Source organism: Capsella rubella, unplaced genomic scaffold (genome assembly GCF_000375325.1).
Source record: "Capsella rubella cultivar Monte Gargano unplaced genomic scaffold, Caprub1_0 scaffold_8, whole genome shotgun sequence".
NCBI classification, from domain to species: domain Eukaryota; kingdom Viridiplantae; phylum Streptophyta; class Magnoliopsida; order Brassicales; family Brassicaceae; genus Capsella; species Capsella rubella.
Genome location: NW_006238916.1, coordinates 11,931,020 through 11,955,587, shown reverse-complemented (window position 1 = coordinate 11,955,587; position 24,568 = coordinate 11,931,020). Strand labels below are relative to the sequence as shown.

At 36.7% G+C, this 24,568-nt stretch overlaps 8 protein-coding genes and 1 long non-coding RNA gene across 12 annotated transcripts; 5 read left to right on the top strand and 4 right to left on the bottom strand.

The window, feature by feature from the left end:
• Nucleotides 1-95: 95 nt before the first annotated feature.
• On the top strand, nt 96-1,001 carry LOC17876838 (photosystem I reaction center subunit N, chloroplastic). Of its 2 annotated transcripts, none has more exons than XM_006281713.2 (3): nt 96-492; nt 563-688; nt 778-1,001. In XM_006281713.2, exons 1-3 carry the CDS (start codon nt 193-195, stop codon nt 931-933), a joined length of 582 nt encoding a protein of 193 aa, XP_006281775.1. In that variant the 5' UTR covers nt 96-192; the 3' UTR covers nt 934-1,001. The 2 variants fall into 2 exon arrangements, with proteins under 2 accessions (XP_006281775.1, XP_023633579.1); XM_023777811.1 differs by having other exon boundaries at nt 113-492; nt 774-994.
• A 205-nt stretch (nt 1,002-1,206) lies between these two features.
• Nucleotides 1,207-5,506, bottom strand: LOC17875853 (probable methyltransferase PMT26). Its single transcript, XM_006281869.2, has 9 exons — nt 5,360-5,506; nt 3,636-4,726; nt 3,408-3,557; nt 2,922-3,192; nt 2,684-2,794; nt 2,430-2,604; nt 2,067-2,339; nt 1,755-1,949; nt 1,207-1,674 (listed from the first exon to the last, which is right to left on the bottom strand). The coding sequence occupies exons 2-9, from the start codon at nt 4,683-4,685 to the stop codon at nt 1,446-1,448; spliced, it is 2,454 nt and encodes an 817-aa protein (XP_006281931.1). The 5' UTR covers nt 4,686-4,726; nt 5,360-5,506; the 3' UTR covers nt 1,207-1,445.
• Nucleotides 5,507-8,595: 3,089 nt separating this feature from the next.
• On the top strand, nt 8,596-11,079 carry LOC17877278 (protein trichome birefringence-like 14). Its single transcript, XM_006279577.2, has 4 exons — nt 8,596-8,874; nt 9,215-9,458; nt 9,602-9,797; nt 9,966-11,079. Exons 2-4 carry the CDS (start codon nt 9,302-9,304, stop codon nt 10,828-10,830), a joined length of 1,218 nt encoding a protein of 405 aa, XP_006279639.1. The 5' UTR covers nt 8,596-8,874; nt 9,215-9,301; the 3' UTR covers nt 10,831-11,079.
• A 148-nt stretch (nt 11,080-11,227) lies between these two features.
• LOC17876426 lies at nt 11,228-12,926 on the top strand. Its single transcript, XM_006280957.2, has 7 exons — nt 11,228-11,422; nt 11,553-11,664; nt 11,815-11,970; nt 12,090-12,127; nt 12,237-12,333; nt 12,481-12,544; nt 12,639-12,926. Exons 1-7 carry the CDS (start codon nt 11,228-11,230, stop codon nt 12,691-12,693), a joined length of 717 nt encoding a protein of 238 aa, XP_006281019.1. The 3' UTR covers nt 12,694-12,926.
• Nucleotides 12,905-14,969, bottom strand: LOC17874672 (SAL2 phosphatase). The gene is made up of 8 exons (XM_006281426.2): nt 14,809-14,969; nt 14,595-14,670; nt 14,404-14,477; nt 14,106-14,311; nt 13,798-14,011; nt 13,624-13,713; nt 13,378-13,531; nt 12,905-13,192 (listed from the first exon to the last, which is right to left on the bottom strand). The coding sequence occupies exons 1-8, from the start codon at nt 14,872-14,874 to the stop codon at nt 13,029-13,031; spliced, it is 1,044 nt and encodes a 347-aa protein (XP_006281488.1). The 5' UTR covers nt 14,875-14,969; the 3' UTR covers nt 12,905-13,028.
• Nucleotides 14,222-15,228, top strand: LOC111828623. Its single transcript, XR_002832432.1, has 3 exons — nt 14,222-14,313; nt 14,433-14,899; nt 14,969-15,228. It is a non-coding gene; the product is annotated as an uncharacterized LOC111828623 (long non-coding RNA).
• Nucleotides 15,229-15,577: 349 nt separating this feature from the next.
• LOC17876793 (probable SAL3 phosphatase) lies at nt 15,578-18,024 on the bottom strand. Its single transcript, XM_006280646.2, has 8 exons — nt 17,871-18,024; nt 17,363-17,438; nt 17,171-17,244; nt 16,895-17,100; nt 16,430-16,643; nt 16,223-16,312; nt 15,995-16,148; nt 15,578-15,901 (listed from the first exon to the last, which is right to left on the bottom strand). Exons 1-8 carry the CDS (start codon nt 17,934-17,936, stop codon nt 15,711-15,713), a joined length of 1,071 nt encoding a protein of 356 aa, XP_006280708.1. The 5' UTR covers nt 17,937-18,024; the 3' UTR covers nt 15,578-15,710.
• Nucleotides 18,025-19,366: 1,342 nt separating this feature from the next.
• Nucleotides 19,367-21,493, bottom strand: LOC17876775 (SAL1 phosphatase). The gene is made up of 7 exons (XM_006279575.2): nt 21,249-21,493; nt 20,927-21,002; nt 20,730-20,803; nt 20,448-20,653; nt 20,011-20,326; nt 19,766-19,919; nt 19,367-19,679 (listed from the first exon to the last, which is right to left on the bottom strand). Exons 1-7 carry the CDS (start codon nt 21,471-21,473, stop codon nt 19,510-19,512), a joined length of 1,221 nt encoding a protein of 406 aa, XP_006279637.1. The 5' UTR covers nt 21,474-21,493; the 3' UTR covers nt 19,367-19,509.
• Nucleotides 21,494-22,002: 509 nt separating this feature from the next.
• On the top strand, nt 22,003-24,567 carry LOC17876911 (E3 ubiquitin-protein ligase RGLG3). Of its 3 annotated transcripts, XM_006280606.2 has the most exons (12): nt 22,064-22,082; nt 22,203-22,284; nt 22,390-22,463; nt 22,573-22,657; nt 22,748-22,888; nt 22,974-23,087; nt 23,177-23,354; nt 23,432-23,537; nt 23,625-23,743; nt 23,856-24,006; nt 24,107-24,163; nt 24,271-24,567. In XM_006280606.2, exons 3-12 carry the CDS (start codon nt 22,395-22,397, stop codon nt 24,352-24,354), a joined length of 1,104 nt encoding a protein of 367 aa, XP_006280668.1. In that variant the 5' UTR covers nt 22,064-22,082; nt 22,203-22,284; nt 22,390-22,394; the 3' UTR covers nt 24,355-24,567. The 3 variants fall into 3 exon arrangements, with proteins under 3 accessions (XP_023636378.1, XP_023636374.1, XP_006280668.1); XM_023780610.1 differs by having other exon boundaries at nt 22,003-22,284; nt 23,859-24,006; XM_023780606.1 differs by having other exon boundaries at nt 22,005-22,284.
• The last annotated feature ends 1 nt before the right edge of the window (nt 24,568 follows it).

The window sequence follows — 24,568 nt, the reverse complement described above, 5'->3', positions numbered from 1 at the left end:
CCAATAGGACTGAAGGGAAATCTCACCTTATCCACACTCCAGCCACAATCCCTTATTACATCCAAGTCCACGTCATCATCATCCTGATTCATCTCTAATACTAAAATCTAATCTCTTCCTTCCTCACTCACCAATCAAACTTCAAAAACTCTTGAATTTTTTCAAAAACAAAAGAAAAAAAAGAGATCTTCAATGGCGGCCATGAACTCGAGTGTTCTCACCTGCAGCTACGCAATCTCTGGTTCTGGCTCAGCAGAATTAAACCAGAAAGTGGGTTTGGTGAACTCATCAGTTGGGTTTGGTCAGAAGAAACAGATGGTTATGCCTGTGATCAAAGCACAACGAGTTGTTGGTGATGATGTTGATGGATCTAATGGAAGAAGATCCGCTATGGTTTTCTTAGCTGCTACACTCTTCTCCACTGCTGCTGTTTCTGCTTCGGCTAATGCTAGTGTCTTTGATGAATACCTCGAGAGGAGCAAAACTAACAAAGTAAGTCATTGAAAAAGTCTTAACCTTGACATCTCGCTAAAGATCCTAAAGGTTGAAATTTTGATTACAGGAACTTAATGATAAGAAGAGATTGGCAACAAGTGGAGCAAACTTTGCGAGAGCATTCACTGTTCAATTCGGAAGCTGCAAGTTCCCTGAGAATTTCACTGGCTGCCAAGATCTTGCCAAGCAAAAGGTTTGTCTAAAATGTTTTTTTTCTCTGGGGAAATAATCAAATTGAAGAGATTATGATGTTCTTATTCGTTTTCTAATTTTTGCAGAAAGTCCCATTTATCTCAGAAGATATTGCTTTGGAATGCGAAGGCAAAGACAAGTACAAGTGTGGTTCCAATGTTTTCTGGAAATGGTGAAGAAGTTTGTTTGTTTTTTTATCTTTTCTTATATAAATCCAACAATGTATCTACCTTTCTCTATTCATGAAAATTCTCTTATCCGTTTGAATCTATCAAGCTAAACTCTAATGTGAGATTAGTTAGTATCATTGCACACATTAATCACTTTGGGGGCGCGTTGATGAAAGTCTAGTAACAATATATGAGGAAAATATGGTTTCATTTTATATCATCTTAAGATACAAATCTGACTGAACATACATGTTCATCAAATAATAAGTTTTGGACTAAACCTAGTTTTGCTCAAGTTAAAATATACCGGCAGTTGATACCAATCAAGCAAATAGAAGAAACCAAAGAGTAAGACATTATAAACTGTAATCTAACTTTACCAAAGAACCTCAAGAATGTTCTTTTACCTTCAAGAACATAAAAATGTGCGAATAGTACAAACAAATGACTTGACTCAACTCAGACTCCACGCTAAAAAAAAAAACTTCCTAAAAAACGAAACAAAATAAAAATAATAAAAAAAGATGATAAGGAGTTAAAAGAGTGTGTTTATACGTACAAAAAGAGTGGGACTTGAAGTAAGTCTTCTCAAGCGATGGCGTAAGTGAGAGTTTCTACTTCATTGGGTCGCCAAAATGACTTCTGAACAGAGAGCAAGCCTTCTTTATCCTTGGAATAAGTCATGCGAACTTCCCATTTCATTGCTTTCACCATCGATTCCACTTGCTGTATTGTTTCCGCATCGTCCCGAACTATCAGTTTCCCTTCCGGTCTTAAAACCCGATCCACTTCCGCTATCACCGCCGTTAGATTGCATCTGTAAAGTAAAATAAGAGATTGTTATTTATTATGTTTCTATCGTTTGAAAACAGAGACTCTCTTTCTTACAGAACAAACCTTTGTTTGAGTTTGGAGAAAAGATGGTCGGCATGAAGAAGATCGTATGATCTAGGGTAAGTACTGAAAGATTCACACCAATCGTGGTAGATACCGAAGAGTCCTCGTTCATAGATTATTGCAAGTGTGTCTGGTGAATCTATTGGAACCACATTCATGACCCACACTTTCAAATCTCTTAGGGCAGCCGCAAAACTGTGACAAGAGAATCAACACAAACATTAAAGATGCAATATAGTGTATCTTGAATGCCCGTATATTATCTAGCTACGGATGAAAGCGGAAAGCGTAAGCAAACCATGTTTTACTTACCCTCCATAAACGGCTCTCATGTCCATCACATTTCTAACAGATGCCCAGTTGATTCCTAAACCTTTAAGGTATGATTTGGTCACTACACGTTTCCAGTGCTCATAATCAGCACTGAAATCTTCTGGTGCTGCTTTTCCGTAAACTCCAGTTTGGGAACTTGATAACCAGAACGGTGGTTTCTCTAATCTCGCTGGCCATTGCTCGGGCCACTGAGATCCACGTTGCGTTTTGTCTTCTGGCGCAGTGTGCATGCATGCTTGAAGCGGCACTTTCCTACAAAAACCACTCGACAAAACGTGTATTTGTAAACTAGACCGCTGATTTTTTATGCACACTTACAAAAATAATTGTATAGAAATATACCAAGATGCATTTGGATCATCAGAGTCGGCACAGATTGGAGGTTGCTGTTCTGATCTGTTTGTGTAGCACTCATTTGAAGTCGGCTTTCTGTAAGTAGCAACACCTACTCCATTGATAGTGTCTTTATTAATAGATACAAGTTCCCAGCACATTTTCTTAATGAGTTCACTCATAGCTGCAAAAGTCGCCAACATAAGGTGTGAGAAAACATGCTCCAAGGCAATTATGTAAGAAGGATAACGTTTTCTTACAACCTTTCCAAATTTCAACATCTTCAGTTTTCTTCTGATAAACAGGAGTAGCAGACCACACAAAGAAGCCACCAGGTCTCAATACACGGTTAAGCTCTAGAAGGAGTTTACCACCTGCCATGTTGTGCACACAAACATCAAAAATAGATAACAAAAAGTTTGACGAATCAATAGAAAGAAATGTTTAAGATCCAGGATTTTTCCATTTAAAGACTATATCTATTGTGGCTATGCTGCTAACCTTCAATGTGCCATGGCACTCTACAGCGAGCACAATGAACTATGTCAAAAACTCTGCCGGGGAAAGGTAGCCTTGTCGTGCCCATAACTGCAGAAATGGCAGGAATGCCCCTCTCAAGAGCAAACTGCACTTGGGCTTCATGTTCATCTTTAGGTGCGAGGGACATAGTGATGACATCTCTGTCAAAGAGGAAACCTCCAAAGCTTGCAACACCACAGCCAACATCCAGGACCACACGAGAGCGATTACCCCATGCAATAGCAGGGACAGACTGAAAGCAAATTTTCATCAGAAATGGAACATCATAAGCACAAATTCTAACCCTAAAGTAATCAAAGTATGAACCGATTCAGTCGTTTTGACAAAATAAGGGAGTAGAAAAAAGCGGATGCATAAAAGAAACAGGGGTATGGGTGATAAAAGGATTATACAAAGTAGTAATCCCATTCAGACTTTCTGACAAAAGAATTACATCTGAATACCAACCTCCTGTATGAAATCGATGTAATGAAGAGCACCATGCTTGAATTGGGTTCCTCCACCCGGAAATGTTAGATACTCACCGGTAACTTTAACCCAATTTTGATGCCCCTTATATTCAGCAAGCTTGGTATGAGGGACGTTGGTGTACCAGATCTGCATAAATGTAAATGGTGGTATTAGGTTCTTGCAAATTAAAATATCTAAATGGGGAGGTGAACAAATTCAACAGACCTTTTCTCGACTTTTCGGCCACTCAATTGGCCGCTTGTATCCTTCAGGCAAAGGAACAAGGCAGGTGGGTGGGGTGTCTGGGCAATGCCTCTCACGATGCTCGTAATGTTTAGTACTCGGAAGACTCCTAATGGCTTGCACATTATCGAGACAGGGAATGTAATCAGGTCCTGCTGTTGTATTGCATATTGCCCATTTGTAATCAAGTTTATCCCCAGCACCCTTCTGAGCTTCTTTCTCATTTTTGGACTCTGTTGCCTGGGTTGAAAATGAACCATTTTGTGCTGTAGTTTCATTCAGTAGCTCTAATTGTGCCCCAGGAGGCGAAAGATCACCTGAGGTCTCGTTTTTAGGTTGACCCTCTTGCTCTACTTGAACATCCACATTTGCCTCAGTGTTTTCCTTCTCAGTCTTGGTTTCAGTATCTTCGTTGCCTGTTTTGGTTTCTTTCTCATCATCACTGGATTTTTTCTCACTGTTATCAGACTCAAATTGCTTTTGGTTTTCACCATCCTCACCTGACTCATTATCCTCTGTTTCAGGTTTAGTTTGCTTTTCATTTGTGTCAGGATTTTCTTCATCTGGGTTGTCTTTCAAATCTTTTTTCTCATCTGAATCACCTCCACCACCATTTTCTGACGTGGAGTCATCTTTTTTATCTCCCCCACCTTCGGTCTCGCTTTTTGTCTCACTGGATGGAGTAGACTCTTTTTTCTTCTCCTCCTGATTATCTTGTTTGCTTGAGCTCTCATCCTCTTTGGGCAAGCTTGCATCATCATCTCCTTTTTTATCCTCATTGGGTGTTTCACCAGATGCGCCGTCAAACTTCTGACCATTTCCGTCCTCAGCAGGTGGGGTCATCTGTTTCTTTATCCCATCTTTGTTGTCCAGAGAAACCTCATCAACATTCTGAGCAGGTCCAACGGAAGATGATGTCATCATCCAGATTCCGACTAAGCATAGTGCCACAAAAACAACTACTGTCACTGTCGAGCAATAGTTTGATGAAGGCCTCCTGTTATCTATCCTAGTGTATCTTGGTTGCGCCATGCTTCTGAATTGAGCAACAGATGATAACAATACGTGTACGCCTACACAGAGAGCGAAATAAAGAAATGTATATTATGCGAGAAATAAGATCTATATCATCATTTCCATAGACACAGCAAAGCAAGTGTAGTAAAACGAAAACTATCATATATCTTGAAGATGCATGTATCAGCCCCATTATCTCTAACTTGAATGGATGAAAACCCAACAATAAACTTTTTGGAGAAATGAAGAAATATCGGAGCACTTAAATGAATTCTGGATAAGAGAAAAACTGTATGTAACACGGATCGAAACGAAAGGTAATGTTAGCAGATCTGCTTAAACCCTGGTCATCAGAGTATAACCCAGATACAGACGAGCAACGAAATCATCGAGAAGCTTGTCAGCATAAAATTTTCAAAATCACTCTTCCGCAACATGGAATTTCAAATCCTAAGAGCAAAAAGATGCGGAATCATAAAATATCAAGTTAAGATAACCACCATCAACGAAAAGCCTCAACAACAACAAGAAATAAATCAATCAGCATAAAAACAAAGAAAAAACAGCAGATCCGGAACAGATCTAGGTAGAGCCACCATTATCATACATCATCGACATCATCACTAAGCAGCAACATAAGAAAAGACACAAACAAAAGAATAGAGAGCAGTAATGTACATAAGGCGGACCTGATACAGGCGAGAATCAATGAGACTACGAAAGAAATGGAGAATCTGAAACTCAATTTGCAGCTACGGAGCCATTTTACTTCGTTTTCTCGAGAAAATTCGAATGGCACGGGATATCTTGGGAGGAGAGAGGCTGAGATGGGGGAGAAGAAGGAAGGTGTATATATATATAGAGGATAGAGATTGATTCTTTATGATTTCTTTAATTAATCCACAGCCAAAAAAAAAATATCTTAAATTCTGAATTAATGAACAAATAAATATTACTAGTATGGATTTAAATTTAAAAATTTGGGGACAAAAGGATTATTTTTAGATTCGTCATCAAGAGGGAACTACGGAGTAGCCCTGAATTTAGTAGTGGTCGAAAATCTCTAAATTACTCGCAAAATTAATTCGTTTTTTAATATTGTTTTTGGTTTAAACATCATATTATTAATTCAATTGCTTAATACCTTCGCATTCTTTTTTTTTCTTTTTTTTTCTAAACTTAGATTTATCTTATAAAATCATGATATAAATCAAGTTGTTGAGGAGTGGTTACTACGGCATGATTTTAGCTATAAAGCAAATTCACACTTTTTAAACTCTACTCTTTCTTTGATTTTTAAATTTTTTTATTTACTCTTCTTTAGTAATATTTTATGATACCTCTTTTGTAGATTAACATTTAGGGAATGCTCTAAATTAAATTAACAACAAAAAGATAGGGGAAAACAACACATCTCTTGCGTATCTTTTAAGTTTTAACGTTTCTTAATAAAGAAAAAGAAAAAAGTAAACTATTTCGCCATATTTATGTATGCTATATATCAATAATATAACTACTAATGAAAACTATCATGATTTCAAAGTTTAAGTAAGATGTTTTAATGTTCTACTCCTCTATTGGCTATAATGCCTATTGCTACTATATTGTTCCAATCATGTGACATATATATAACCACGTTAAAAAAAAACTTCTGTTTAGCACCCTAAAACTCAAAACTAAATGAGGTTTGAATGTAATTATTCAAACGATCGGATACAATACAATATACAGTTACCAAAAATAGCAGAAACGATTATTTTGTGGTTAAAACGAAGAAAGTAAGAAATCGAAGGACCAATAAGCTCTAGGGACTTCATTAGTTTATTTATTTATGAGGGACCAATGTTTGAATTAGTTACAATCAAGACCCAATAGTTTCCCTATTAAATCACAGAGACGCATCCAGTGTCCCCGTGATTTTTGCTTGTTTATTATTATGTATTTATGCAATTTAACTCATCATCTTATTAGAGGAATACCAAAATAAACGCATCGTTTTTATTTGTCAACTACTAAATTACACTCTCCGTTGAACTAGTTGTAGTTACTTTGATGACAAAAAAAAAAAAAGACTACTAAATTACACATCTAAACACGTTAATAAAAAGTTAGTATTATACATTGAATGAAGAAATTTAATACACATGTTTTTGCTTAGTTACAAAATAACTAGGTTTTGACCCGCGCTACAGAGCGGGGAAAATAATTATTTATATGTAAATTTTAACGGATTATTAAAAGTAATTTATTTAACTTTTTATTAAAAAAAAGAAATTTTAACGGATTAAAATATATTAAAGCTTAATTTTATTACAGTGCAGTCGATTACAATGAATCATATATTTGTATAATAAGTTTAAATAGATTACCAAAAAAATAAGTTTAAATAAAATAATAAAAGGAAAAAGTGAGTAAATAATAATATATTGAGTTTTGCTACGATTAAAAAAAATGTGAAAATTTTATAGCACGAAATAATATTTATCGATAAATTATTCAGTTTGACCATTTTTGTAGTAGAAGTAGGAATAGACGTAAAAACTACAAACTACAATATATTTTTTGAAGGACCAACCCGTAACATAATTCATATCGTAAAAACATTATTCACAACTCGATTTACCATTATAATTGTGATTTTAAAAACTACTTGTGAACTATCTAAAATTTACGTAGTTTGATATATAATATTTTATCAATAAAACTTATGTCTCCAAATTTACATCTATGTATTGAAAACAATAGTTTTACTATTTTAAATCTAAATTTTTTTATATATTTGAAACTTTTAGTTATAATATTTTGAAACTTTTTAAAATTTTAATATGCTCATGTAACAATGGTTTTAATATTGGTATGACTTATAATGATTTTAAATCATTGTCCAAAATATTTAACCGAGTGTAATTGAATATTATATGTACGTTTTGAAAAATTCAAAATTGCAACATATGCGAAAAAAGTTAAAAAAATTTTAATTTTTTTTCATATTTAGTATAATATTATAAATTGAAAATAAGATCAAATAAAAGTGAAAGAAGAATGATAATTGTTTCTAATATATTCTATTAAGTTAGTTAGAGAAATATTAGGAAATCCTAAAATTAGTTATGGAAATAATATAATCCTAAAATGAGATATGGAAAGTATCCGATGTATGTATCCGAATCCATCTTAATATCCAATTTTGAAGTATCCAATTGTTAAAATAAGGTTAATTTTTTAATTTTGACCCGATCCGCATTCTATTTTGTACTTCTCTTTTACGAGATAATAATAGAGTGCTGCCGCCGGATCTTAAAAGCGGTAATTAAGGAAGTGAACGATGAATGTTGCAGTAGTGTCGGTGTAAAGTCTACGCCCCCAAGAAGTTTCCAGCATGTCAATTACAAGGATGTTCTCACTTCTCACGAATAGTCATGCGGCTCGAGTTTTACTCTCTTTAAAAATATTGTTTTAATCGAACCCATGTTTTACCATTAATGTATTTAGGTGATGACACCGCCGATCCAAATATTAGGTGATGATGATTCTCATGTAAGATAGAATTATATAATAGGATGACGGAATAATGAATAATTGTTCAATGGGATACAAATCACACACACAAAAAAAAAAAAGCAATGTATACAGTGGAATCATGTCTTCAAAACATATAAGCATGAATACAATGGTAATACTATTATTTAATATCTTATGTTTTCGTTAAGTTTTATGGCAAACAATATTGTCTTTGAGTCTTGACTCTTTAATTTTTCCCTAAACAAAATTATTAACTAGTTTTAAGTTTAAACCAGTAATTAACGCATCTAGTATTCTGTTTTTTTTTTCTTCAATGTAGTTATCTTTTTACATTTGCTTTTTTCTTTTTTTTTTCCCATGGAGAACAAAGTTAAAGCGAAAACAAAAAGAAGATGAAGAACCAAAATTATGACAACTTTATTGCGCCGGAAATTCAAGAAAGGGCAAAACAAGAATAGCAAAATAAATAAATCAAGAAGGCGATAAAACTATAAAACCAACAAACAAACACATCAACGTTGAATGTGATGAGTCACTCATTCAAAATTGATATCTGTATATCGACGACGAACATGTGAAAGATCCAAATTTGGAGGTGGATTCGTACGTATTTGCTCACTCTCCAGATCTCTACACTTCACTGCTCTCTCCTCGAAGATCCTATCATCATCAATCTTTTCCGGTATATATTTTATCTTCTTCCTCGTTTTGAATTTGGATATCACGCACGAGCTCCATTAGCGAAGAACCTTTTTCTTCGATTTCGATTTTGGGTTTAAGAGTAGAGTTTTCTGTTTTTTTCTTTTCCAGTGGGGTATAAATCAAGTTTCCTGATTTGGTTTGTTTACCGATTTGGATGAATTCGGATTGAAGAAGAAACTATCATTAAAAACACATCGACATTACAATCTCAATTGCTATATTTAGGGATTTTGATTGCTAAGTTAAAGATAAAACCTTTCTTGTTTTGTTTTTTTGCTTTCGCATGATTCTGTGACTGACTAAATTAGATATTGTTACAGTTTGTGCCTGGTCCACTTCAACAAACAGTGCAATAATAAGCTTTCTTTGCTGTGGGAGTTGATGTTATCTCTGGCATTCACTCTAAGATGTTTAGTGGGAAGAGTCACCTACTCAAAGGGAGTGTATCACTTGCCTTGGTTCTCCTCATTCTTTTGGTGGTGATACTCCTCGTTTCCGAGAAAAACCCTCTTCGTACTTCTTCTCTTTTTGACATCAAAAGTCAGTTTTCACCTTCTTCTTCAGGTATTTTTTATATCATGTTCCAAGCTTTTGGTATTTAGTCTCTTTTTTTTGTTTGTTTGTTATAATGATCCAAAACTTGTGAACTCTCGTTATCTCAAGAAATTATAGTCTGTTTTTGTGATACATTTTGTTCTTCGATTCAGTTTGTAACTTTGCAAAGGGGAAATGGGTTGAAGACAGGAAGAGACCATTGTATTCTGGTTTTGAGTGTAAACAGTGGTTATCAACCATGTGGGCTTGTAGAATAATGGGCAGACCTGATTTTTCATTTGAGCGTTACCGCTGGCAGCCAGAAGGTTGCAACATGCCACAGTTTGACAGGTTCACTTTCTTGAAAAGGTATGGTAGCACACTGTGAACTTTCGAATAATGAACATTCTTGAACCATACATATTTTGTTTCTGTAATGTGATGTAAGTAGATTGAATTTTGTGTGAATGTCTTGTAGCGGAGCAAGTGTTTCAAAATATCTCATAATTGCTTACTGCAACTTTGTTTTATTTCTAGAATGCAGAACAAGACAATAGCGTTTATAGGAGACTCATTGGGACGGCAACAATTTCAATCCCTAATGTGTATGGCCAGTGGTGGTGAAGAGAGCCCAGATGTTCAAAATGTGGGGTGGGAATACGGTCTGGTGAAAGCCAAAGGAGCTATCCGTCCTGATGGTTGGGCTTATCGGTTCTCGGCAACAAACACAACAATCTTGTATTATTGGTCAGCTAGTTTATCAGATTTGGTACCGTTGAACAACACAGATCCACCTCGTCTTACTGCAATGCATTTGGACCGTCCACCAGCATTCATGAGAAACTACCTTCATCGTTTCGATGTATTGGTTCTAAACACAGGCCATCATTGGAACAGAGGTAAGATAGAAGGAAATCATTGGGTGATGCATGTAAATGGGACACGGGTCGATGGTGGATATCTTAAGGATATCAGAAACGCAAAGGATTTCACAATACACAGCGTTGCAAAGTGGCTCGATGCACAGCTTCCATTGCATCCGCGGCTGAAAGCATTCTTCAGGACAATTTCTCCGAGACATTTTAAAAACGGAGATTGGAATACAGGGGGAAACTGTAACAACACGGTCCCTTTGTCTAGAGGAAGAGAAATCACAGGCGATGATGGATCTATGGATGCGACAGTTGAGAGTGCTGTGAATGGGACTAGGATCAAGATTCTTGACATAACTGCACTTTCTGAGCTAAGAGATGAAGCTCATATCTCAGGGTCTAAACTGAAACCCAGGAAACCAAAAAAGGCGAGTAACGTGAGTGCAACTCCAATTATCAACGATTGCTTGCATTGGTGCTTACCCGGGATCCCTGATACTTGGAATGAACTTTTCATTGCTCAGATTTGAAGTCTTCAACATCACAAACGTTAGTTCACAGGATTGTCTCTGTTGATTCTTTGTTATAGAAAGGTTTTGTTTTGTTTTTCATATATATATATTCATTCTTTCTGGGAGAAGAAGAAAAGGTTCCGGCCAGTTCTTACAAATAGGGGATTTAGAAGGTTTTTCGAGTGATACATTTACAGATATATGATCCATATTGTAATGTAATGATTGCAATCTGGTTTTTATTATACACGAAAACATTGAAACAAATCCTTTTTAATTAACCGAAAACCCGGTACGAGTTCGGCATGGTTAAATGTTAATACTACTGTAACACTAATTGGAAATTGGCTCTAAAAACCGGTTTAAGGAGAAGACGACTCTTAAGTCATAAAACTCGCGGATTCTTTTTCTAAAAATGGCGAGTTTCGAGAAGTTCGAACCAATATTTGGAGAAGTCGTACCCGAACGTTCGGATCCGGATTCGGGTCTTCTCCGGCGATGTCTCTTCCACGTCTACGCTTCCGACTCGTATAACTTAACAGTCCATGTCACTGACTTTGTCTCCGGGGTCTGGACGACGATCCTCTCCGTCTCGCAGCTCGATGATATGGTTCGTTTACTCTTCCTTTCTCTGTTTTCTTTTTGCTTATTCCTTCTTTTTGTCTCAGTTTCGATTTCTTATGCTGTGGATTGAATAATCTCAATGGCTTGTAATTGGGATTGCACTTGATTTAAAACAGAGGGATACTGTGGGAATAGGTGGTTCGTGGTCTGAGTTCGTCGATTACACTGTCGCTTCTTTGAATTCCGATAATGTGAAGCTTCTCCTGGGACAAAATTCTGTTTCAAATGGTAAAATTACTTCACTGTCTTCCTGACAACTTCCATCAAAATGAAGATGCTAACTTAGTTGAATGCTCTTAATTGTTGTGTTGCGTGTGATTTGTTAGCCTGCTTGAGCTTAATTCCCTGTTGTGTTTCAATCACATATTTTTTTTTCAGGTATCGAGATTGCGCGATTAGTTTCTCAGAAGGCCAAAGGAATGCCTCGCATAATAATTCCTCTAACAAAGATGGCAGACTCATCTGCTAGTGAGGCAATGGCTAATCTGTCTTTCGAGTTGTTCAGAGCATTCAAGAGCAAGCAGCACCTACAAGGTAAATTAACTATTACGATGAGGCCACTCTCCTGTTTTTTGCAAATAAAGACCAGACACTCTTTATGGCAGTAGAGAACGCTTATTTACACTATCGAATATCCCTATTTGTTCAATCAGGAGAAGTGAGTTCTTCAGCTGCAGCAACTGATGACCAGGTATCTTTGGTCTGGAAGTTCTAATGGTGTTTTTCTAATCAACTGTTCTTAACACTGCAGCACTGCTCTGTTCTTACTTGGTTGAAATATCTCGTTTAATTGTGATCAGGATAAGAGGGATGGTACCCGTAACCAACTGGAGCGATACTCCTCTGGAAAGGTAGATGTTATAGCTCCATCAACAGATAACCAACAAGACTCTCCCGGTTAGTCATGTTCGCAGTTTAACCACGTTTACTAATATGTTTTCAATTTGTCCCCAGATATCTCAGATGTAAACATTAATAAAAAATCTTTTATGTATACAATGATCATCAACATCACCATGTTTACCACTTATCTTTTGGTTGCAGCCAAGCAATCTGCCCGAGAAGCTAACACAGCAAAACCTGTTAAACGAGTACCTGCTCACCGGAGGTATATGCTTATCATCTCCTGATTAAATCTCATACGCAGCATCCATATTAATATTGATAATTGTGGTCTGAAACTTTAGCTTTGTTTTTTGCAGAACCCGTAAACGTGGTGCTGCTCTTCTGCAGGATTCAGAAGAAGAGGATGGCTGATTGGAACAGAACATAATCTTAAACACTTTAAATCCAACAATCAGCTCTCAGTAACAAACTGAATCACCTGGGGAGGCTTATGCTCATGATTATTTTCCCAGGTCCTTTTTCTCCTCTTTTGGTGATTCGATTATGTAAAAAGAATCTGTAAGGCTAATGTAATTCCTTTTGGACACATATTGCTAGCCATTTTTGAAAGATAAAAAAGAAATAAAACTGAATTTTTCTTAGTATCATTATTCTTTCATAGCTGACGCATCCAACTATATGGACTAAGCATATACACCAGTTACCAGTTCAGACAATTACAAATATTGTACAGCTTCAGTTGTGTCTCAGAAACAAAGATTCTCCTCTTCCATAGATTCTCTGACTGCTTTCAAAATCCATGGCTTGAGTTTCTTGGTGGTAACTATGATCCCCGTCTTGTGAGCAAGATACTTTCCTTTCGAGAAGTCTAGAGACTTCCCTGCAGCATCGCACACTACGCCTCCAGCTTCTGCACAAGGTTATTTTGTTGACTTCTATTTAGTAATAGTCCTCTCGTAATTTTCGTTATTCATTATAAGTGTAAGTGGGTATTAAATCGAGATCCCGTATGTGCTTGGCGATACAGCGAGCAACCTGTTGCTTTGTAATATGCATTCAGGCCATCAGTTTTCAGCGTTGAAAAGGGTTTTGTACCTGTGGTGATGATTGTACCAGCAGCATGGTCCCATATACACTCACTGTATCCATTGAGCGTGAAACGCAAGTATATCTCTGCGTCACCTCGGCACATAGCTGCATACTTAGCTTGGCTATCGATCCTTACAGGTAATGCTTTGATCCCGAGTTTCTGCTCTAACCGTACACAGATTGTTTTAGTAGTAAGAATTCCACTTGGTTATGGCCTACTTAAGGGCACACTGTAATTCCACTTGATATTACCTTTGCAATGGTACCATGGATGGGAATTGGTTTATGGTATGATTCTAAGAACTTTGCTTCTTCAAGAACATCATTGCTACTCACCTGAACCTGTCAAGATAGCTTTCACTCTCTTTAACACTATCAAACAATAGCAGATTGATCATGGTTTAGCTTTGGATAGGTAAATGATACCTTCTGTGGCGAAGAATTTCCATTGAGAGGTTGCACGAAAGTCCCTGAACCAGTTGTAGCAAAGAAAAGGCAGCCAACATTTTCTGAGGAAGACTTCTCCGTCTCACCAACTGCAGAAGCCACAGGAAGATTCGGGCAAGCCATGACACCGACCACCACTTTGCCTTCCACTAGCAAGGCTAATCCCACCGCGTATTGCTCTCCTCTTACAAATCTAAAAATGCAGAGAAGTTTATTGATCCGGTTTCTAAAATGCCAGGAAAGGTAAAAGCATTGTGAAACCACACAGGTTAAAGAGATTTGTTTACCCTTTTGTTCCATCTATAGGGTCAAGAATCCAGTGGCAGCCACTACAACCGCCTTCTGATTTACCGCTGTCTATAGCATTTAACACATCATCTGTGGATAGAGGAGAGCCAGCATACGATCCCTCAGAAGCTAGAGTATCTTTCACAAGCTTTGTAATACCTTCCAGAAACTCCTCACTTCCCTTCTTTCGCAGATCTCCAGTTTCCTGTAAGATTTTTTCCCAGATGTAAATCGATAAAACCCGAGTTACATCTACACTATAAAACCTTGGATAAACGGGTTCCTGAGTAATTTCACCTCTTCAGCTACTAAGGACAGTTTTTCAGGTTGGAGCTCCCTCTCCAATACAAGACTAACTACAGCTTGTGAGCCTGAAGAAACCATTCCATAAAGTAAAGACATTTTCCTTGATCGATTCTAGAGAGAACCCGAATCTAGCAAATCCGAAACTTGAATTTGAAAGGCATGCAAAACGAGGAGGTACAAACCGTAATCAGCTGCGGTAACAGGACTTCTGTCGGATTTTCTCCATACTTGGGATTGCAGCAGAGTCTTCTGCACCTCCTGATTCATTATTATATTATAAGGTTTCTTTAGTTTCAGGGATTCAAATGAGCTCCATGCTTTAATTGTAGTTCCAAATTGTTAGGGTAATTTCACGTGACGGTATAGCTCAATGGTTAATGAGAAAGTAGTCATTACCTGGCTGAGACAAGCAGCTAGAGAGACGGCTTTCTTTGCTGCTGCTAGCTCCTTGTCGTAAGACATTGAAAAGCTTCAAGAGCTTAAACTAGTATGTTTTTTATATATATATTGAACTAATTTATAGACATTGTTATATATTTTTTTGTTCATGTCACAGGCAGACGGAGCGAGGACGTAGTCAACACTGTAGATATATAAAATCGAGTTTCGTGCAAGACGGAGTTGGTGGTGCAAACCGTCGTTCACGTAATGACAGAACAAGTTGACGTTTACAAAGAAAGACAATTAAAGATATTAAAGAATATTTGTAAGACGTATCAAAATATATATTATCATGTAGAATATCTCGCGATTTTTTTTGTATCGGTTTGCATATTGTAATAATATTCGTTAGAAAACAAGAGTGATCATTATTAATGTTTAAACCCTAAACAACAAATTCACGTAATCCATACACTAAGTAAGCTCTAGTTTAATCTTTTTATGTAAGAAGTTTCATGGAAGATTCGCCAGAGTGTGTAAGTTTTTTTTATGATTATCAAAATTTCTTCGTCTTGGTCTTTGTTTAAGAAAGGTCTTTTCATTTTGTCCTTTTTAATATGCGATAGGGAAAGGCATCGTCTTTTTTCTATTGTCGAATTAACTAGTCCCGTAGTAATCACCTTGGCATTTTCAAAATTGATTCATGAATTTCTGATTATTGACAAAACAAAAATTTAAGAAAATAATTTAACGAGCAATTAGTAACATCAAAACTATATTCAAAGAGAAATTAGCGTTTTCTTATATATCAAAGGTGAGTATAATTTTTTCTTCAATAAATAAGACTGAGAAAACACAGGGACGAGAGAGTATATATACCCAAAAGACAACAATAATAAGTATATTACAGTTGCGTGTTAGTGAAGTTTCAGAGAAGCAGCTTTTTCTTCTTCCTCTTCTTCTTCTTTAATTGATTCTTTTACTGCTTTCAAAAGCCTTGGCAACAGTTTCTGCGTCGTAACGACAATTCCTCTCTTGTATTCAAGATACTTCCCTTTCGAAAAGTCCAACGGATTCCCAGCTGCATCAGTCACTTTTCCTCCCGCTTCTGAAATTATACAATTTCCCCCCAAGCCCATTTGTGTGATCATTCATGAACAATGGACCAAAAGCTAGGTGGATAAGAGCTAAATGGGTTTACCTGAAACGATGATTGAGCCAGCGGCGTGATTCCATATCGATTCGGGCCTTGCTTTGCGAGTGAACCTCAAGTACACCTCTCCATCTCCTCTAGATAAAGCTGCATACTTTGTCTGACTGTTGATCTTGATTGGTGATTCTTTTATCCCCAGTTTCTGTTACAGAGAAAACAGAGTCACACTCACACCAAACAGGAAGATATCTAGAGAATGTAAGGAAGATGGTTTACCGTAGCAATGGTGTTATGGATGGGGACAGGTGTGTGGTATGACTCGAAGAAACTCGCTTTCGCGGGATCATCTATGGTGCTTACCTCCACCTAATAGCACATTTGATGGCTTTTTTTTTAGCAATCTATATAATTTTGATGCAAAAAATATTGAAAAGGTATACAAGTAGTGATGCAACGAAACAGAATGGTTCTGAGTAGTTTTACCTTCACAGGAAGAGAGTCAACACTGAGAGACTGGACATAAGTCCCAGTGCCAACTGAGCCATAGAAAAGGCAACCAACATTTTCAGGTGAAGACTTGAGTGTGTTGCCAGCAGTTGATGCAAGAGGAAGCTTAGGACAAGCCATTACACCAAGTACTACTTTGCCTTCCACCAACAATGCTAATCCTATTGCATATTGTTCTCCTCTTATAAATCTACAATTTTGAAATTTCACGAGTAATAACAAAAAGTTGTCAACTTGAAGTAGTCTATGATAGTTCAATAATGTGAATAACAAAACCAAGAAAACAGATACTAGAGTTGTGAGATTGACTAGTCTTTGGAGTTGAACAATGAAACGAGATGAAGTTGGAAAACTACAAGTAAGTAACTAACTAGCTAACTTTGGGATAAAATATCGTGGTTAGGGAAATATGAATAACATTAAGAGTAATAAAGGACTCACCCTCTAGTGCCACCAATAGGATCCAAGATCCAGTGGCGACCCTTAGGACCTCCTTCTGATTTACCACGGTCTATAGCGTTGAGGACATCGTCAGAAGACAGAGGAGAAGCAGCATATGAGTCATCACTTGCAAGAGTATCTTTGACAAGCTCTGTAATACGTGCCAAAACTGTCTCAGCAGCAACTTTCCTTAACTCACCAGAATCCTACAAATTAAATTACATAAATAAGCTTTTACTGCATTTTAAAAGAAAAACCTGCAGAGTTCTTAGGTACCTCTTCAGCCACTAAGGAAACAGGTTCCTTCTGGAGTTCCCTTTCCAGTACAAGGCTAACCACCGCCTGCGAGCCTTAAGAAAAAGCATGTCTTTTAATGAGCAAAGACAGATGTGAAATCTAACATTTTGGCAAAAAGGGGTGATGAAGATTGCAAGAAGAGAAAAAAAGAAAAGAAAAGTCAGGGCAAACCATAATCAGCAACAGTAACAGGACTATCATCTGATTTGTTCCAAACGTCAGTTACCAAGAGAGATTTCCTCACTTCCTGGAACAAGCAACTTTGTTAACAAACCTCACTCAACTCTCTGAGGTGACTAAGTAGTACACAGATCAAAGTAAAATACTTAAAAGATTGTTAAAACCCATTAAAATCTCAGGTAGACATAACAAGATCGAATATTTCAGATCCCCATTCCATAACATCAAATTCACCCTAATCTGACAAAACTCAACTCAGTTGACAAATTCCAAGAAACAACAAAAAAAAAAAAAAGAGAAGAAGTAAAAGTCACACATTCTACTCTTTTTTTTTTTTTTCTTTTTTGCACAGAGAGTTCAGAGAAAACATCTAACTCCGTTCGAACACACAATCTCAATGTCAACGAGCAAAGAACAAGAAGAAAACAAAAATGAAAATCGAGAAATGAAAGAAGAACATGTGGTAGAAGGATCCCAAAAAAGAGACGAGTGATCGTACGTTGCTGAGACGAGCAGCGAGAGAGACAGCTTTTTTTGCAGCAGAAAGCATTTCATCGTACGACATTGAAAAACCAAACTTGAAAGACGAAACGACGACGAAGAAGAACCAATGAATGAATGAATGAAATCTCTCTCTCTCTAAACAATTGATTTATATGAAAAACCTCTCGCTACTCTGAAGCATAAACTTTCTTCTCTATTTGTTTTTCTTTTTTTTTTTCTTCTTTTCTCACTGCGTATTTAAATAACAATAATTGTTTATTTAATTTAGTTACATTTTATTTGTTTTTGGGTATTTTTAAAAACATATAGATGATTTTTTTCTCATAATCTGCTCTACCGTTGTGGAAAAAGTAAGTAGTCCCCTACCCCTTGAGAGTTGAGAGACAATGAAAGTTTCTCCCACGTTGTGTCATTCCTCCTAATATTTAATTATTTATGTACAATTTTCTTACTCTTTTTTAATTAGTACAATTTTCTTTTATAAAAAAAAATGTTATTTATACTCTGCATATTGCAAATTGCCTTTATCTTGTAAGTTACAAAATCCAAAAAATGAGGAAAACATTAATAGATAAACAGTCCAAGAAATGAATTGGTCCAATGGCAAGATATTTTCCCCTACAAAGAGATTTTTTACATTTATATTTTAGATATTTTAAAGTAGTAAAATGTTTAGACTTATTAACAAGACAACTACGTTTCTCTATTTTTTTTGGAGGTGAAATTCTTATTTTATGCTTTTGGCAAGATATGTAGTATATATGATTTTGTTACTTTTCAATTCTCTCTATATATATCACCAAAATGATTGTTTTTTTTGTGTTCCTTGTATTTGTTTAACTTATATAACCTTCTTCTTTTTTGGTATGCTTTTATTCTAAAGAGGTTATGCTTTATTTATAGACGAATATATTCTTCCTTTATTATATACAGTAGTTAACTAAATAATTAGAGCTATTGCAATTTACTTATGTTGCAAATTGCTTTTAATATATTGTGTTAATGACGTCTGAACTTGTGGCTCGGTCTCGTCAATCTTTCGATGAAAAAACAGGTTTATTTTGTCAATCATAACACAAAATATCTTTGGTTACAGGGATTAAGACAAGAACATATATATATGGTGTCTGTACTATATTATATAATTTCGCATAGATTCGTACTCTTCCATTTTAAGTTTGACTAGACCCAACGATTTTCTTACTTTATTGTGAATGGGATTGTATATTATATTTGGGAATAAAATCTCGAATTTATCTTCTTTCTTTTTTTTTTTCTTGTTGATTAAAAGTAATTTTATATGTCCCAACTCCCAAACATATACTAACACATATATATATGGAAAGATTCTACTTAACGCGCTTACACTTCCGTATTAATATGAAGAGTAGCCTACGCGCTCTACACACGTCGGTGCATGTTAACCTTCCTTAAAAGGCCTATTTCGGCCCATATTTCCCCTAACTAAACAGTCTTCTGCTCACTATATACTTGGCCCAAAACAGATTTGCACTTTTTAATTTATATCTTAGAAAATCGAAGAAAAATTCTCACTTATGTAACGATATTTTGTTGGTTGAGGAAGTGAAAACAACAGTGTTATAGATCGAAACAAAGAACGAGGGAAGAAAGAATCAGAGAGCTGAAGCTTTCTCTTGCTCAGCTATGGACTCACGCACTGCTTTCAAAAGCAGAGGCATAAGCTTCTCATTAGTAACGATTATCCCTGTGTCCAAATCTAGATACTTCCCTTTCGAGAAATCCAGTGGCTTTCCCCCTGCATCCGTCACAATTCCACCCGCCTCTGCGCACAAATATCCGATATTGCATTCATTACCAAATCCTATTCGCATATCGGTGTTATAACATAAATAGAAAGCTTTATCTTACCTGTGACAACTATAGCACCAGCGACATGGTCCCAAATCTTTTCACGGTATCCTTTATGAGGAAACCGTAAGTATATAGCTCCATCTCCTCTAGATAGAGCTCCATACTTTGCTTGGCTGTCGATACGTACAGGTGGTGCTTTGACACCAAGTTTCTGTACAGAACAAGAGGTAACACGATCAAATGGATGCACAATTATTTAGTTGTTCACTAGAATCACATGGCAGGAAAGAGATGCAATTTACATTGGCAATGGAGCTGGATAAGCCGTGTAGAGAGTGAGCTCCTTCAAATGACTCGAAGAACGATGCTTCTTCAGGATTCTCAACCCTAGAGACTTGTACTTTGACGGGAGAAGATTTTGAATCTAGGAGCTGCATATATGTCCCTGAGCCAATCGTAGCAAAGAAGAGGCATCCGATTTCATCGGATGAGGAGTTGTTGTTGTTGTTTCCTGCTATAGATGCTAATGGCAAGTTTGGACAAGCAAGCACACCTAAAACTACTTTTCCTTCCTCAAGCAACCCTAGTGCTACTGCGTATTGATCTCCCCTCAGAAATCTAAAATCACCAAAACAAGGTCGGTGTCAGGAACACAACACTTGCAATACCGTTCCATCAGTTTACCAATTTTATCTGAAATAAGAAGATTGAGCTTAGGGCACATAGTTTTAAAACATACCCTTTAGTGCCATCAATAGGATCCAAGACCCAGTGTCGACCATTTGGACCACCTTCAGATGTTCCACAGTCGATGGCTCTGAGTAGATCATCTGTGGACAAAGTAGAATCACCAAACGATTCCTCAGTAGCCAAAGTGTCGTTCACAAGTTTCGTGATGCGCTCAAGAGTATCCTGAGAACCATCTTTGCGTAGATCGCCAGAGTCCTATATAGATCATTTTAAGACAATGTAAGTCTTAAAATACAAACTCAAGATAAGTACTTTAAGCTGTTTCATTCACCTCTTCCGCCACCAATGATAAGGGTTCAGAACTGAGCTCTTTTTCTAAGACTAAAGTAACAACTGCTTGTGAACCTGAAACTCAACACAAGACAGATTATAACAGCGAAAATTTCGACCAATTTATGTGAATTCATTACAATGTCAGTAAGATTCAAAGAGGGAAACTTTTAACAACAGGGAGAGTTATAATCCAACCATAATCAGCAACGGTCACTGGACTTTTATCAGATTTTGATTGAACATCTGATTGCAACAGAGCCTTTTGAACTTTCTGAGAAACAACCAAAATCAAACAAAGACAGATCCTGTTAAAGAAAACTTGGATCAAAGAATCAAATAAACCATTACACTATATCACTAGAATATATTCCCAATTACAGATGCAATACACAAAAATATTAAACGAAATTAGGAAGATAACAAAAATGGGTTTACCAAAGAATCAAACTTTACAATCTGGGTCATGACACAATCGGAAAAAATGGAGGAAAAGGTTGAGAAAGAAGAAACCCCTAACCTGACAGAGACGAGCAGCGAGTGAAGCAGCTTTCTTAGCAGCATCAAGCTCTTTCTCGTAAGCCATCGATGAAACAACTCTGAGAGTAACAAATGTAGGAGGAGAAGATTTGATTCCGAATACTGAAACGAGACGTTTCGGTGAATCTCTAATTCTCGGAACTGCTTTTACTGATGCGAATGATTGAAGCGGAGCCTTGGCTGTTCGAAAACAATTTATAGACATCTTTCGCCTTTTCAAGAAGATAAATATATGTCTTCACATTTTCTGGTTGCAGAGACAACAATTATTACTTTTCTGAATTTCCCATTTACACCCTTGTAATTATGTATTCTCTTAAGCTGAGCTCTAAAGATTATTTTATGACAAGAAAAACCTTAATTGATCTGTTGGATTAGGGGTCCATTTAGTACCAACTTAAACAACATGAACAAACGGTGAAGACTAAAAACTTTAAGTGATGTTCGTAGATGGGTTGTTAGTGCAAATCGCACGTGGATGTTGTGTGTGATTGAAAACGTGGTGGATTTATAGGTGGTCAAGATACAAAAAGGCTTTCTCGATGATTATAGTAAAGCCCAAGTAAATGGTTCTGGGTTTTATATTTTGGTGGAAATGAAAAGCCCAAATAATTTTCTTCGGACAAACAGCTTAAGCTTTTGCCACGTTGTCCACATGAATCTTTTTGAGATTGGTCGACTACAGTTACACATGATTTTGGGGTGTGGATAAATCATTAATGACGCAGAGAGAGAGGGAGACCAAAGATGTCTAGATTGATGGCGTGTGAGAGAGCAAAATACCGCTTTGATTATTTGACGCCGCAAGCAAAGGGTCACGTTCCACTAACTTTCAAGATTCAACAAAACCCACTTTGTTTCTCTCTCTTTTTTTTATATATCTTCATATTCTCTTTCTGTGTCATCTTCTTTTAATAATCTGATCTTCTTACAGAAGAAAGATTGTCTCCAGAGAAAAAAGGTTTTTCTTACAAAGAAAAAAGATTCAAGTCTTTTGAGTTTTCAACAAAGTCCAGGTTGATATGTATATGCTTGCCACTTGTATCAGTGGCTTTTATTTCTGATTTTTGGATTATTTTCTATCTCAAGAAGATTTGATTTTAAAGGTTCTTGTGCTGTAGATTCAATGAACAGAGGCGATAAACGTAATCAGCAACCTTCATATATCGCTGATCATTTCAGCAGCTTGGATCAGGTTTCATAACTTCACCATCTATTTCTTGATTTCTTGATCTTGAATCTCTTTCAAAGTGATGAATGAATGCATAAGAAGAAGTGTCGTCTTATGCTACTTTTGCTGTTAGGTGATAACTTCTCTGAGAGAAGCTGGACTTGAATCTTCAAATCTGATTCTAGGAATTGACTTCACCAAGAGCAATGAGTGGACAGGTTATTTGAATTTTTTTTTCTTTCTATAAATTGCTTCTCATGTTGATGAGAGGACTTGATGGTCAATGTTGTGAATCTTGCTCGATGCAGGAAGATATTCATTCAATAGAAAAAGTCTTCATGCCATTGGTAAAAGACTGAATCCGTATGAGCAGGCAATATCCATAATTGGTCGTACTTTGTCTCCCTTTGATGAAGATGATCTTATACCTTGTTTTGGTTTTGGCGATGGTTAGTTTCTTTCTTCTTGCTTTAAATTTCAAGATTTGGCAAAGTTCTTAATGGTTATCAGCTTAATGTATTCCTCTTCCTGCAGTGACAACACGCGATCAATATGTATTCAGCTTTTATCCTGAGAACAAAAGCTGCCAAGGATTGGAAAACGCTGTTAAACGATATAGAGAGATTGTTCCACATTTGAAGTTATCTGGTATTTCTTCTGACTACAAAATTTATCACAAGGGTTGGTTTAGTACTGTCTTGTAGTAAAGCTTAATCTGTGTTTCGCTGTTCTAACAGGTCCTACCTCGTTTGCACCGGTTATTGATGCTGCCATCAACATAGTTGAGCAGAACAATATGCAATACCATGTTCTCGTCATTATTGCAGATGGTCAGGTTACAAGGAATCCTGATGTTCCGCTTGGTCGACTTAGTCCACAGGAAGAAGCTACTATGAACTCGATAACGGCAGCTAGGTAACTACTCAATTAGCTCAGATTCATGATCATATATTCATATTTATTATTAATTTTCTTCAATGAAAATTTTCCAGCCATTACCCGCTGTCGATCGTCTTGGTTGGAGTAGGAGATGGACCATGGGACACAATGAAACAGTTCGATGACAATATCCCTCACCGTGAGTTCGATAATTTCCAGGTAATATAATAAAACCCTGAATTAGCAGTTGCTTACTTTCCGGATATGGCAATTTGTGAAAAAAAAAAACTCTGTTTCGTTTTACAGTTTGTAAACTTCACAAAGATAATGTCGGAGCACAAAGATGCGGCTAAAAAAGAGGCTGCTTTTGCACTCGCAGCTCTCATGGAGATCCCTTTTCAATACAAGGCCACATTAAGTCTCAAGTAAGTGGATTGATGTTTGTACCTACTTGTATCACTAGTGTTTATAGTCTTACTGCATTAGATTCTTGAAAAGTTGGCAACCAAGCAAACCTTCGATTGTGCTTATAAACAGTAGAAAACCAGTGCGCAGTTCCCATCTGCACCAGAAGCCACTCCCACCACCACCGGAGGTTATTGAGCGTGACAATGCTATTAGATCGGTGCCACATCCAATGACAGAAGCTGCAGAGAAAAGTGACAGAACGGCTCCTGCTACAGCGCCGGTAAATTATCTTCTTTTCTCGCCTGTGTTACTGTTCTTTTGTCAATGAGTACACTCAGTTTCTCGGATACTGAGATTTACATTCCTTTTCTTTTCAAAAGGTATGCCCGATTTGCTTGACTAATCCAAAGGACATGGCTTTTAGCTGCGGCCACACAGTAAGTGAAAAAATAAAAGAGATTAAATTATTGTTTCTTCTATGATCTGTGCTGCTTCCAGATCAGTTTGGTGACATTTCTGATGCGTTTTTTCATTTCAAATAAAGACGTGCAAGGAATGCGGCGTGGTTGTCACGACATGCCCAATGTGCAGACAAGCTATAACAACAAGGATCAGGCTGTACACTTGACTGTAAAATCCAGGGAAACTCAAGGACGCTAGAGATGAGGCAAAAACCATATGGGTAACTGGTTACACACTTGAGATTCATGTTCATACGTGTGTAGCACATTGTACAGTCCAAGCAGAATAATAATAATACATAGACTGTAGTTTGTATGTATATTGCAGTGGCTGTGAGGCTCTTTGGATTAGACTATTAAATGAATTCCCAAAATTCTTAG

Bases quoted from the DNA above. Each gene is read 5' to 3' on its own strand.
- LOC17876838 (XM_006281713.2), top strand. From the start codon at position 193: ATGGCGGCCATGAACTCGAGTGTTCTCACCTGCAGCTACGCAATCTCT. The intron at 493-562 runs GTAAGTCATTGA...TTTTGATTACAG, and splicing joins AGAGGAGCAAAACTAACAAA to GAACTTAATGATAAGAAGAG. The intron at 689-777 runs GTTTGTCTAAAA...TTTTGCAGAAAG, and splicing joins AAGATCTTGCCAAGCAAAAG to TCCCATTTATCTCAGAAGAT.
- LOC17876793 (XM_006280646.2), bottom strand. From the start codon at position 17,936: ATGTCGTACGATGAAATGCTTTCTGCTGCAAAAAAAGCTGTCTCTCTC. The intron at 17,439-17,870 runs GTACGATCACTC...TGCTTGTTCCAG, and splicing joins TCGCTGCTCGTCTCAGCAAC to GAAGTGAGGAAATCTCTCTT. The intron at 15,902-15,994 runs GTAAACCCATTT...GTATAATTTCAG, and splicing joins TGGCTCAATCATCGTTTCAG to AAGCGGGAGGAAAAGTGACT.
- LOC17876911 (XM_023780606.1), top strand. From the start codon at position 22,395: ATGAACAGAGGCGATAAACGTAATCAGCAACCTTCATATATCGCTGAT. The intron at 22,658-22,747 runs GTTATTTGAATT...TGCTCGATGCAG, and splicing joins CAAGAGCAATGAGTGGACAG to GAAGATATTCATTCAATAGA. The intron at 23,355-23,431 runs GTAACTACTCAA...AAAATTTTCCAG, and splicing joins AACTCGATAACGGCAGCTAG to CCATTACCCGCTGTCGATCG.
- LOC17875853 (XM_006281869.2), bottom strand. From the start codon at position 4,685: ATGGCGCAACCAAGATACACTAGGATAGATAACAGGAGGCCTTCATCA. The intron at 2,605-2,683 runs GTTGTAAGAAAA...CGACTTTTGCAG, and splicing joins AGATGTTGAAATTTGGAAAG to CTATGAGTGAACTCATTAAG. The intron at 1,675-1,754 runs GTTTGTTCTGTA...TTTACTTTACAG, and splicing joins TTCTCCAAACTCAAACAAAG to ATGCAATCTAACGGCGGTGA.
- LOC17874672 (XM_006281426.2), bottom strand. From the start codon at position 14,874: ATGTCTTACGACAAGGAGCTAGCAGCAGCAAAGAAAGCCGTCTCTCTA. The intron at 14,312-14,403 runs GTGAAATTACTC...AAAATCTTACAG, and splicing joins TGTCCTTAGTAGCTGAAGAG to GAAACTGGAGATCTGCGAAA. The intron at 13,193-13,377 runs GTACAAAACCCT...AACCTTGTGCAG, and splicing joins TGGTACAATCATCACCACAG to AAGCTGGAGGCGTAGTGTGC.
- LOC17877278 (XM_006279577.2), top strand. From the start codon at position 9,302: ATGTTTAGTGGGAAGAGTCACCTACTCAAAGGGAGTGTATCACTTGCC. The intron at 9,459-9,601 runs GTATTTTTTATA...TCTTCGATTCAG, and splicing joins GTTTTCACCTTCTTCTTCAG to TTTGTAACTTTGCAAAGGGG. The intron at 9,798-9,965 runs GTATGGTAGCAC...TTTTATTTCTAG, and splicing joins AGGTTCACTTTCTTGAAAAG to AATGCAGAACAAGACAATAG.
- LOC17876775 (XM_006279575.2), bottom strand. From the start codon at position 21,473: ATGTCTATAAATTGTTTTCGAACAGCCAAGGCTCCGCTTCAATCATTC. The intron at 20,654-20,729 runs GTGAATGAAACA...TGATCTATATAG, and splicing joins TATCATTGGTGGCGGAAGAG to GACTCTGGCGATCTACGCAA. The intron at 19,680-19,765 runs GTAAGATAAAGC...ATTTGTGCGCAG, and splicing joins TGGTGCTATAGTTGTCACAG to AGGCGGGTGGAATTGTGACG.
- LOC17876426 (XM_006280957.2), top strand. From the start codon at position 11,228: ATGGCGAGTTTCGAGAAGTTCGAACCAATATTTGGAGAAGTCGTACCC. The intron at 11,423-11,552 runs GTTCGTTTACTC...GATTTAAAACAG, and splicing joins TCTCGCAGCTCGATGATATG to AGGGATACTGTGGGAATAGG. The intron at 12,545-12,638 runs GTATATGCTTAT...TGTTTTTTGCAG, and splicing joins CGAGTACCTGCTCACCGGAG to AACCCGTAAACGTGGTGCTG.